Source organism: Maylandia zebra, linkage group LG20 (genome assembly GCF_041146795.1).
Source record: "Maylandia zebra isolate NMK-2024a linkage group LG20, Mzebra_GT3a, whole genome shotgun sequence".
Lineage (NCBI taxonomy): Eukaryota > Metazoa > Chordata > Actinopteri > Cichliformes > Cichlidae > Maylandia > Maylandia zebra.
This window is the reverse complement of record NC_135186.1, coordinates 23,480,700-23,492,761: the sequence shown is the minus strand read 5'-3', so window position 1 is coordinate 23,492,761 and position 12,062 is coordinate 23,480,700. Positions and strand designations below refer to the sequence as shown.

General features: G+C 40.4%; 1 protein-coding gene across 3 annotated transcripts; it reads left to right on the top strand.

Moving 5' to 3' along the window:
* Positions 1–2,978: 2,978 nt before the first annotated feature.
* Positions 2,979–11,772, top strand: LOC101484475 (amphoterin-induced protein 3). Of its 3 annotated transcripts, XM_076878789.1 has the most exons (3): positions 2,979–3,450; positions 5,122–6,315; positions 7,710–11,772. In XM_076878789.1, the coding sequence occupies exons 2-3, from the start codon at positions 5,164–5,166 to the stop codon at positions 7,833–7,835; spliced, it is 1,278 nt and encodes a 425-aa protein (XP_076734904.1). In that variant the 5' UTR covers positions 2,979–3,450; positions 5,122–5,163; the 3' UTR covers positions 7,836–11,772. The 3 variants fall into 3 exon arrangements, with proteins under 3 accessions (XP_076734904.1, XP_004546085.2, XP_004546084.2); XM_004546028.5 differs by having other exon boundaries at positions 2,981–3,201; positions 5,122–7,792; XM_004546027.5 differs by having other exon boundaries at positions 2,981–3,450; positions 5,122–7,792.
* Positions 11,773–12,062: the final 290 nt, after the last annotated feature.

Genomic DNA, 12,062 nt, shown 5'->3' with positions numbered 1-12,062 from the left:
AAAGAAAAGAAATAAAATGCAACGCTCCAAATCTTTACCCAGGCACTGACTCATTTATATTTGAGAACCTGGCTGCCAGCCATGCTAACAAAAAGCTGTTGAAAGACACTGAACAAGGGTGCACCTATTCAGGTTCAAAGGTTCACAACTGGCACACAGAGGTAGTGGAAACACTTCATCTGCGGGACTTGGGAGGTCATGTCGGACTTTCCTGCGCAATAATGTGAGAGTCAAACCTGCTTTTGTGTCTCAACCTAACATGTCACAATGTCAGTCATTTATTCAGTGATTGACTCTCAGTTTGACATGACTTGTTTCACCTGAGTTTCCTTCACTTTAGCTTGTTTTTCAAATCACATCACCAAATGTTTTGTGATATTAACATATTTTTCATTTAGGACTCACGCTGGAGTGTTTTTCGCTCTGCAGTGTGACATATCCTTCGGAGAGATGTTTTATTTTTGTGTTGTTTGTGTAATGTTGTTTACCTGTGTTCATCTTTCTTTTTGCCTATCTTTGTCAGGTTTTTCTTGAAAGAGATGTTTAATCTCAACGAGGTTTTTCTGAACCAAGGTATTATTTTTAAGTAAGAGGAAGTATAATAACAAAAGAAGTCTGAAATAGTCTTTTCTACATCCCCGCATGTCTTTAATGTTCAACAAAAATATTCTTCTTACATCTGAGAATTTAAAGCTTTATATTATCGACTCTTAGCGAGCTTTGCAGTTTCTCAAGGGCAAGATAAGAGCAGACGTTTCGCTGTGCACCACTGCGTTTCTTTTTTTCCCCCTTTCCCCCTTCCCTGCAGCAGATGGTAAAGAGAAAAAATCACTTTCTGCTGGGGGCAGGATGCATCAGGGTCAGGGTTTAAGCTTTGAGGTCCACTCTGAACCTGGCTGACTTGACAAGCGTATTTTGCATTGGCTGAGTCCAATCACATATATGAGAAGGAGGGAGGCAGGATTTGCGAAGCAGCTGGATACAAAGATACTGATTAGATTAGGGATTTTACAGAACAGCGGGCTGAAGCAACAGACACCAGCCTGACAACAGACGCACACCGGAACATGCAGAGACAAATAGAGACTCCCAAAAAGATCTGCAGGCAATCTCAAGTGGAAAAAAGGTGGAAGAGATGAAGAAGGTGCTAAAAGTGACATTCCAGGGGACCTCATTCTGTTAAAAGTACACAGACTTTTACTGTATGATGAGAGACAATCAGCAGAAAAGGGCAAAAATAATTGTTTTGCAATTTAGGAGAATAAGCTGCATAGACGCTCAACTCTTTTTCTTTTGTTTACCTCCTCGTGCTTTGATTGAATTGATCTTGGGAGTCAAAATCAAAAATAATAAAGTACCACAATTGTTCAACCACATCAAGAGCAGCAAAACAAGGGCCTGCCTGAGCAAAAGAATACGTTCCCCACACAGTTACACCGAAGCTAAAACCAAATGCTGCCAGTGACATCACACTGGCACAATCATGAACCTAATTTAAAGCCTCATATGCCAAAACCATGAATCATTATCAGCTTATGCACACTCTGGTTTATAGGTCATGTGTGATCCCCTTATAATCAGGGACTTGGGGACTAACACTACAGCAGTACATTCAGCAGCCCATTCAGCAAACGGTGCTAGTGTTACATAACACCTTAAAACAATCAATGAAAGGTGAATATTTAAAAAGCTATCGAGATTAAGGCTTTCTTTATAGTAGGACAAGGTTCAATTTGCAGGCAAATAGACAAATTACTAAGAGAGCCATTTGAGCCACATTACAAGCCCACGTAAACATAACACCTACAAGAAGGGCCTGTTTAGAATCCATTCCTAACATATCTCAAATGTACACGTGTGGGTGTATGTATTTCTTACATGTTGCAGCCAAGCTGATGACTAGCCCTGGGACAAGATTGTGTCATTGCTTTTTCATTTCAGCACAAACACAGCCAAATGTGTTTTCTTCATGCTCAACCCATTTTTAAAAACAAAAAAAAACCCCAAACAAACTAAGGAGCAGGTTTTTAAATCGATCTCTTGTTGAACTTAACATTCCTCCTTAGTCGTTCTCATCCACATTTCTGTGGACACCGACATCTTTCTCCATTACCCCACCGTCTGAGAAGTGAAGCCCATCCAGCGAGTTTGAATCCGTGGGGAATCAGGTTATGTGCCTCTGCAAAGTGAGTGAGTGAGTGAGTGAGTGAGTGAGTGAGTGGGAGTCAGTCAAAGCCCCGAGCACTTGCACAGAGGGAGGTGGTGGGTTGGGGCTAGCAGAGAGGAGGTGGCTGCTGGGAGGCAAAGCTAATTCACTGTGACAGAAACCAGAGCTGTCAGGACCACCATGACCAAGCACCATGGACAGCATATATCCAGTCAAACCCACAGCCAAGAGATGGGAACGGAGCAATGTTGGAGTTCAGAAAGAAAGCAGAGGATGTACTGCATAAGGCACTTAGAGGAAGAGTGAATGTGTGCATATTCGGGGGCAGGAGGAAGCTAATGTCAATCGACTTAAAACCACTCAAATAGACGCAGAGCACACAGGTGAGGAAAAGACCCGAAGAGCCTGAAAGCCTTCAAATACACCAAAAGATGAAGAGGGTTTCCAAGCTCACAGAAAAAACAGGTGTATTTACAGCATTAAGAAAACCAGCACTAAGACACAGTCACACATACTCAAAGAAAAACAAAAACACATCGAGCACAGCCAAGTTTCATGCCCCTGGGATTACTGGTGAAAGGTTACCGGATAACACATGCAATATTCATGTGTAAAGCTCCTGGGCTCTGCTAATATGTTAGCAAGCAAAATCATACAAATCTACTAGCACACTAACAGATCAGTGTGGGAAAACTGATATTGGTTAAAAATGGAGAAAGAGAGACAGAGAGAACGAGGAGGGCAGCCACCAGCATGATTACTTAATGATGAGAGAGGGAGACACAAGACTGGTCTCTAAATGACACGGAGAAGGAGGGGGGATTGTGGGAGATTAACTGAGCTCTATGCTGTTTGTTATACACTGCAAAGCACCGCAGGATGTTTCTCGAGCGGCACTCTCATTTGGGAAGAGGAGAAAAAGCCTGCTAGGGGGACCTTAAAGTTAGCTGAGGAGAACGGCGGGAGCCTTGAATTATTCCTCGAGCGCCTCGGGAGGAGGATCCGAAAGGAGATAAGGATTAGACAGCTATGTTGTGGGTATTCATTGATGGGGATACAACTCTGAAAGCGGGAAAACGAAAGAAAGTTGGAGTCTCGTATTGTCGCTAAGCAGTTTATTTTGGATTTGTGGTTTGGCCGTGTGTTCCTTTCTTCATTTTATTTTTTTGGAAGGGAGAATGAGATTAACTAAGTGAACAAAATTGCTCACTTGTCTGGGAGTAGTGTGAACTTTTCTCCTTTTGAGCTTTTAATTTCATAAAGACTTAAAAACATTTTTGAAGGTAAAGTATGTCCACACTATGCTTTCACAATGTGCTGAAAAGTTTTTAATTATATAGAGCTGTGGTGATTAGTCAGTTTATGAATTTGGTGATTAAAGGGAAATTAGTTGGCATTTATTTTCTGTAAGTTTGGTATAGATGAGTTGTTAGAGTTCAGAGGTATTGAACTGAAAAAAGCTTTATGTCGCAGGCTGAAAGACACTTTTCTGCTGTGATTGCGGATAATCTCAGTTTATGTCTGCCTTTTTTAAAGTTTTGACTTTGGCCTCTTTGTTAGCTGCTGAATGCTCAGTTAATAACACACAACAATCGACGTGCCAAGAAACAATAAAAATAATTGTCATTTAGAGACAGTGATTACTGTGTATACAGGTCCGCGTGTAGCTGGACAAGAACACAGTTTTCACAATTTAGACTGTGCACACTCAATGGATTTTAAATGAAGCAATCAAGATGTGATTGCACTGCACTTTCAGCTTTAATTCAAGGGTGTAAGCAAAAACATTGCCTTAACCATTTAGAAATTACAGCCAATTTTATACACAGTCCTCCTTTTTCAAAGAATTAGGTTTAAGCGAGCCAACTGAGCAGTTCATGGTTGGTCAGTTTACACGTTATTCATGACAAATTAAGAAACTGATTTTAAGTGTTTGGTTTGGGCTAAGTATTTTTATTGTGTAGCCGTTTATTGAAAAGATGTGAACATGGAAAATAAGAGGTCATCATTAGACTCGAAAAACAGAAACAAAACAAATTATCAAGACAATAAGAGTATATAACTGTAAGTGTATAGAGGTGTAACAGAGACTTTATAAAATAGCTGAAAACTATAGTCGATTTCTGTAGTAATACAAACTGTGGTTCAAGTAAAAAATATTTTTTTAAAGAAAATATACTTTTAGGTAAAACTCAGCATTGATTTTAAATGTTTTTTATCTGATCTGACTGACTGATTCTATTTTGAAAGTTTAATACATTTTAAAAATATTCCAAAATAGGTACCCAGAGGGGTTTTAAGATAATGGCTGGCGAGACTTGCTTCTAAAACGACCTTGGTTGGACTTTTTGCGCAAGATCAGTGAAATGCTGCAGAATGGAACTTCACAACTGAAAAATAAAATATACTGAGAAAGAAGCTCTGATCTCAACTCACCTAAACATGATTTCTGTCCAAAATAAAGACCGAACAAACATGCATGGTGATGTCTTCAGGTTAAGGCAGTCAAAAACAGTCTTTGTATTTAAAAATGTCTAATTATTCAAAGACTTTGGGGTCTGTGCAAATAGAATGACTATGGAAAAGATTTCATATTTGCAATATCTTTGCTAGAGCCTTTGCATTAAAGATGAAGTTCTTGTCATTTAAAATCGCCTTTTGCTGATCTACAGAGGCATAATCACTAAATAGAGGAATAAGTAGTCTGCATGAATCTGACTGTTGAAACATTTGAAAATATCCCAGCATGAGGATTTCTTATTCCAAAGCATTCCAAATATTTTATATAGAGTTAAAAGGATTCATGGTCACTAAAGTGAACCATTTCATCTTCTACTGTACCACAGATACTGAGAGCTCCAGTATGGCTGAACAGCTCAAAGCCTGAAACACTTGAAAATAGTATACCCTTCTCATATATCACCCTGTTTCTCATTTGATTCTTATCTTTTCAGGGAGAACCAGAGGGATTAGAAACCTTGAAGGATTCAAAAACCATGACCTGCGGACTAAATCCAAGCCTTCTCTTGGTGCTGCTCTGTTTTCTCCACAGCACTGAGGAGACCTGCCCCTCCGTGTGCCTCTGTATATCCGATGCAGTAAGCTGTAGCTCCAGCGGACTTACCAAGCTACCTCACTCCCTGCCCTCTTTCTCAATAAGTCTCGACCTCAGCCACAACCATGTCTCCTGGCTGAGTCCAGGCTGCTTCAACGGGATGTCCAGGCTGGAAAACCTGCTGATGGCGCACAATCAACTCAAAGCCCTGAATCCTGGAACTTTTCAAAACGTCTCTGGTCTCAGGCACCTTGACCTGTCCTCCAATAAGTTTCGTGCGGTAGAGCAGCACTACTTTCAGGGGCTTTGGAGGCTGGAGGAGCTCCTTCTCTTCAATAATAAGATTGCACGGGTGGAGGCCGGCACACTGAGTGGCCTGAGCAGCTTAAAAAAGGTCTATTTCAGCCTCAACCAAATCACAGACTTCCCTTTCTTCTCAATCCAAGATCACACTCATCCATTCCTGAGCATGTTAGATCTCTCATCCAACCGACTGACCCATCTGCAATGGGAGGATGTGAAAGCTTTACCCAGGTTGGTGCAGCGGGGCCTGTATCTCTACAACAACTCTCTGATCTGTGACTGCTCCATGTACAGCGTGTTTTGGCACTGGGACCTGAGGGGCTATGACTCAGTGAGGGACTTTAAGGAGGAGCATATCTGCTTCATTAACGGAGACCTACGATCGTCCATCCAATTTCTACAACAGAACCGATTCTTCCTCAACTGCACTGTGGAAAAACCCGTTTTGCAGCCCGTAACAGTTCTCCTTTCCAACGTGTTGGTTTCAGAGGGAGAAAGGATGCGTCTAGACTGCCAAACATCCCTGACGAGCACAGATCTCTCCTTTACGTGGCTCTCCCCAAGCAAGGGGCACATCACCAAGGCCAACATAGATGATAATCTAATTAACCTGCTTCCTAATGGTACTTTGGAGATCCGAGCAACCAAGGTCAATGACTCGGGACTGTATGTGTGCACAGCTGTGGATATTAAACAGGCACTGAATGCAACTCGGGAGGTGAACGTGACGGTGCTGCTGCCCACGGCAGAGTCATTCAACACTGGCTACACAACGCTGCTCGGCTGTATGGTGACTACAACGATTATCCTCATCTACCTTTATCTGACTCCATGTCGCTGCATCTACTGCAAACGGTCAAAGCAGTATGAGTCAAGCAGTCTATCTTCTACCCTCTTCCACTCTACAAGAGACCAGACCAAAAGCCAAACTAATAAACACGTAGCCTTCATTGACCCGGTGATGAATGAAGAAGGAACAGATTGGTCTCTGGAAAGCTGAAGTTTTTTTTCCACCCCCCCAGGCGGAAACTGAAAGTCTTAACTGAAAACTCCTCTGTATCTAGCTAGGACATGCTATTTGAGTAATAATACTATAAAGGGAAAAAAAGAACTTCACGTCTCCTTTCCAACTGTCAGATGCAGTTAAGAGGCATCCTGAACAAAAAAAAGAAGGAGAAAAAAAGTAATATCTCCTGTTTCAATTCTCCTCTTTCTGCCATGTGGCCAGGTAGTCGGAATGAAAGTTTCAACTTTGCTTTATACCCGCAACGTACTGGCACCACCAAATCACAGCGGAGCCATTATCAGTCCTTAAAATCAGCTAATAATTTCTCCGTGCTCAGCTACAGCACTAGGGGGAATATTTCTCATGGGATCTGAGAATGAATATGGCTTCCCTTTCAAAGTTTTGAAGATGGATTAGTTCCCCCCACTCCCAAAAAAAAAAAAATGCAAGTGAATGACTGTACTGACTGCTGGAACTAAGATCAGTTTGCACACCTTACCTGGATTGAGGTTTTACAGATAGTGTAGAGCAGATAAGTGCTAGCACTGCATAAACTAAAGATAAATTTAAAAATGAAATGCAATATACACCCTATATCCCCTAATGTGTAGCTTGAACATGTAGCACCAGCTCCTGAAAACTTCATATCCTCATTTTCCTAAACTGCTTATGTCTGATTTTGTATTATTTTAGTAATCTTTTTTTTTCAGAAGCCATAGCTTACAGCAAACATTTAAAAATCTTATCTAGCTCAAAACAGAGGTGCATCCTGCAGTGAGCCATCATAAATATACATGTTTCATATAAACCTGTTGCATTAATCTGGCAGGGAAAAAAAAAGATCTGCATGCTGCTTATCTGGCAAAGAGCAAAGTGTAGAAATCAGGAGTGTCAAGAACCCAGACAAAAAGCAGCAACTGGCCTGCTCTTCAAAGACAGCATCTTTTTTTGATCAAACACAGCAGAGCACTTTGAACACTGCAGAATAAACACAACCACTAAATTTTGACTGAAGTGACAAATTCTTCAAGCAGCTGTGACTCAAACCCTGAAGGTGGCATTACTTTGTATAGCTTTGTTCTTACTGTTTGGTGTTTTGTGTTTTTGTGCGTGCTTTTTTTTTTTTTTTTCGACTGAAGTGACTGAATATTGTTTGTTTGTTCTTTTTTTTAATTCAGCAAAACATGCTTCAAATGACAGAATTACACACTCCAACAACAGAGATGAAAGATGCTAAAGAAAAGACTCCCATGCTCCGCACTGAAGGAACAAAGTACATGGGTGAGAGGGTTTTTCCTGCATAAAGACATTTTTGGCACACCCCCCGCAGAGGTTTTTAGCCAGCCCCCAAAGGAAAATCAACCAGCACCAAATGATTAAGGGACTGAGAATAAAAGTAGCAATTTAAATCCTCTCTAAAAGAGCTTAATAACACTTTATCAAACAACCACTCAACAAGCAACGTGTCTTTTGAATTCCAGGGGTCAGGTCCCCTCTAGTCCACAGCTTTACAATCTTTTAGAACTCATTCAAACCAGTTTTGTTCATTGGATTTCATTTACTTAACCCTGCATCAGCATATTGGCCGCATTTTATCAAATGGTTGGAAAAAAGCCTGAAAATGCACATTTTTCTTATGACTTATGGCCTCTACCGTATGTAGATCAATCAGGCTTTATTGCTGCGTATAGTCACCCCACAAAGGCCGTTTCAGAGCCTAGAAAAAACCCTGAGGTTGACTGCATAAAAGAGCTAAGACAGCATATAGCTGGTCGATGATGAAGGGAACCCTGCCGAGACAAACAGCAGCCTCAAAAGAAACAAATCAATTTTCTTCAAGTCTAAGCATCCATAATGTTTTAAGATTGTAGCTTAATCTTAATAAAAACACTGGGTGGGACTAGGGATTGCATCAAGATTGAAAAGGATCAGATGTAATCCTTCATATAATGTCAGGGACAAGTCATCAGTAACTGCGTGTATTACAAAGCAGAGCTTGTCATTGGAGTTAGGGCCTTTGATTATTTTGAAATCCTTAATTAAAACATGACTCCTTTTAAGATAGAGGCGACTAATATTGTTGTGCAGCTTATATGTAAATTCAAGTTCAAAAGGAGGTGGGAAATCTGATATCAAATGGCCAACGGTGCATGAAAGTGGAACAGACTGGCTCTTTGACAGCGATGAGTTTCATCAGTATTAAACTCACAGGGATTAACCCAAAAAAATTCGTGAGACTAAGGCTGCATCCATAATAACACTTTTTTTGTTATGTTTTAGAACAATGAAAACAACTTTGGTTTTAGAACAGCTTACAAAATAATCTCTGAATATACTAACACGGCTGTAGATGGACATAATATCGTGCATTCACAACATGGGCGTGTGTGTATCAGCGTAAACAGGAAGGAGAGGACTGGGTGCTGGGAGAAGAATACTGAAAAGGATGCACAACAGCGGGGAAAAGTTAGGGAAAGGTTTTTTTAACTGACAGATGATGAGGTAGAAAGTAATACACGAGCATATGGTGTTCATGGACAAAGCAGTAAAAGGTTACAATAAGAGTAATCGTAAAGTTTCTGCCTGCCCAGATACCTACGAAGGATTAGGAGGGATTAGGAGAATTAGGGCCAAAATAATACAAGTATTAAATTTAAAGGACTTTTTTATCTTGTGGTTTTTTATTATAAGGATGAAGTCAAAATTTTGTAACATTTCAAGAATAAAGTATAACAAGTTAGAAAAAAGTTGTTTCGATTCAAACTACACCTGCTAGTAATTGGCAACATCTACAAAATAGTCTTCTTCTTTCAGCTGCTCCTCTTAGGGGTCACAATGGTGGATCATCTGCCCCCAATTCACCTTATCCTTAGCAACCAACCCTCTGCATGCCCCTCTTCACTGCATCCATGGACCTCATCTGTGGTCTTTCACTTTTCATCCTGCCTGGCAGCTCCATAATAACCATCCTGTGCCCAAAATATCCATGAACTTTCCTCTGTGCATGTCCAAACCATCTCAGCCTTGCCTCACTAACTTTGTCATGATTGCCCCTGCCAAATGCCTTGCATATATTAAGATAAATCATACTTTAGACTTAGTAATGGGGATATTATTTCACTTTTAGCACATAAAGTGTGGTAATAACTACTAGATCTATGAGAGCTGACTTTATTTTTGACATTACCACTTTATTCTCAAAGTAGCACCTGAACTTTATAAAATTATAGGGTTTTTTTTCTAATTATAAAATAAAATCAGTAGCGTTTCCTAAAGTTTGAATTTTAAGGGTCCTTTATTGATGATGCTGTGTGGACCTTAGTCAGAAACGATGAGCCGTGATAGATCACCGTGCTATAATGCACTACTCTATTCATGACACCATCACTGATCGAGTATCAAACGTTTTCAGTGTGGTAAGCATCCTTTCTCAACAAAGATTACATAAGACGCTGCTGTGCGCCTGTATGATGTAACGTCTTGTATCTTGTTTTTCAGACACAGTGCACTAGAAACATTAAATGGTGCGATGAGTTGGAGTGAGATTTCAGGAGATTACCACAAGGATAAAAAACCAGGTTCTTGGTGAATTGCACTGTTTTTAAATCCTTCTAATCCACTCTCTGACGCAGCAAACACAGCTGGGTTGGGATTTATTGTTTTTCTCATATGATTAGATTAGATTAACAGGTTAAAACAAAGAGGACATGTTGTGAGCTTTTCATGGAGGGCTTTCCATTTCGCCGAGGGTCCACAGGTGATCCTGGTTATGCAAGCTCACTCCAGCTTTAGGAAATAAACCTCAGTGTAGGCAGGATGTCAGAGTCAGGATGAGCGAAGCTGGTATCCTAAAGCTATTTGGAATCCAGCATTTTATTTTAACCTTGTGACAACAAGTACTTAACTGATAATGGGAGGCCTCAACACTGCGTTGCAAAAATGGAATGAATGATTATTGTGCTTTTTCCAGTTCATTTCAGACATGAGGAGGTAGTCAAGAGGCAGATTTGGTTTGCCGAAATCAGGACCCTTCCAGCATTTCATGTTTTGTTTATACTAACATTTAACCGCTGATGGAAAGTCCTGATAATAACACTGTAAAATAAATAGCTAATTTCCAGCATACAAAAAAAAATGCAACTCTGTACAGCTCAGTCTTTTTGCTCCCTGCAAATCATCCCGAGGCATTCTGACAAATTACCCAGATGTAAAGGAAGCAACTCCTTAATGCTCGAAAAGATGTCCTTCTCCAAAGCGAAACACTCCATCAGGCCCAAATTAAAGCATGTACTTCCCCTTTCCAGATTAATTGTTTTCCTAAGTTCGACTGGGCTCCCAGGGATTCGAAATCATCTTAGTCAAGAATCTAATTACTGTGAAAGAGGAGTTTTAGTCTGAATAGCACGGGTTGAATTGCTTTCATTCGTGGAAGGCAGCCTTGACTGTCAACACAGGCTATTACTGAACTGTCAAAACAGTCATCAGGCAAGAGTGGAGGCATCCAGCTGTGTCAGATACATACTCATTTTTCAAATGCTGTGACACCCACAAACACACACTCCCTGTGTCACCTACAATCCTTATTTTATTCTAACTGGGCACCTAACTTGGAATATGCGCTTGTGAAAAGCTACTGACTAGGCTACATTATCTTTTTTTAGGAGGTAGGTCAGTTGCTTCCAAAAAAAGCCTAAAATAAATGCACACTGCTACACCAGACAACAGGCTGTTCATCATACCTCTGAGCTGAATGCGAATGCAAGCCACGTTCTGTGTTTTCAAAGCAGTGAAAAGCAGCGGGATTTCCAGCAGGGATCTGGTCTCAATCAGAGCACTGTGGAGTACATAGCATATGAATACTTCCTTAATCAGACCTACAGGCCCGTCACATTTCATTGCAAACAAATGAGTATATGCTCTTAAGCAGCATATTTTGGAGCAGTCTCCTGGCTCACTGTGTCTCACCAAGTAGAATTTAGATGGACATTATAGGATCTGACAATCAAAATGACCCAGTGTGTTTCAAGTTTTATACCGCAGCCCATGACTACCTTTTTACAACACTGTCTTGTCTATTTATTCTTCCTTGGCATTCAGTTGTATTTTTTTCCCACTGGCTTTATTGTACCTGTATCATGCTGTACCGGTTCTTTTGTTATAACGTGTCATACTTGTCCACTAAAAGACAACAATAAACTTTGATGAAATCTGGCTTTATTATTTCTATTAAAAAAAAAGACCTTAACTGTCAGAGACACTAGCGCTACCCAATCTGCAATACATTACAGTGTCACTGGTGGCAGACACTCACAACTTTATGATACTATTTGCTACCATACTTACACAATGGCTCTGAGGATTGCAGTGTTGGTCAGTCTAAAACTCTGAAACATCTCAGCTATTATTTAATGGATTCCCATTACTTTTTGTACAGACCTCGAAGAAGTAAATCTGAAGATATTCGATTTTTGAGTGAAAGAAACAAGTACTGAATGGATGGCCATAAAAAAATGTTGCACACATCCAAGTCT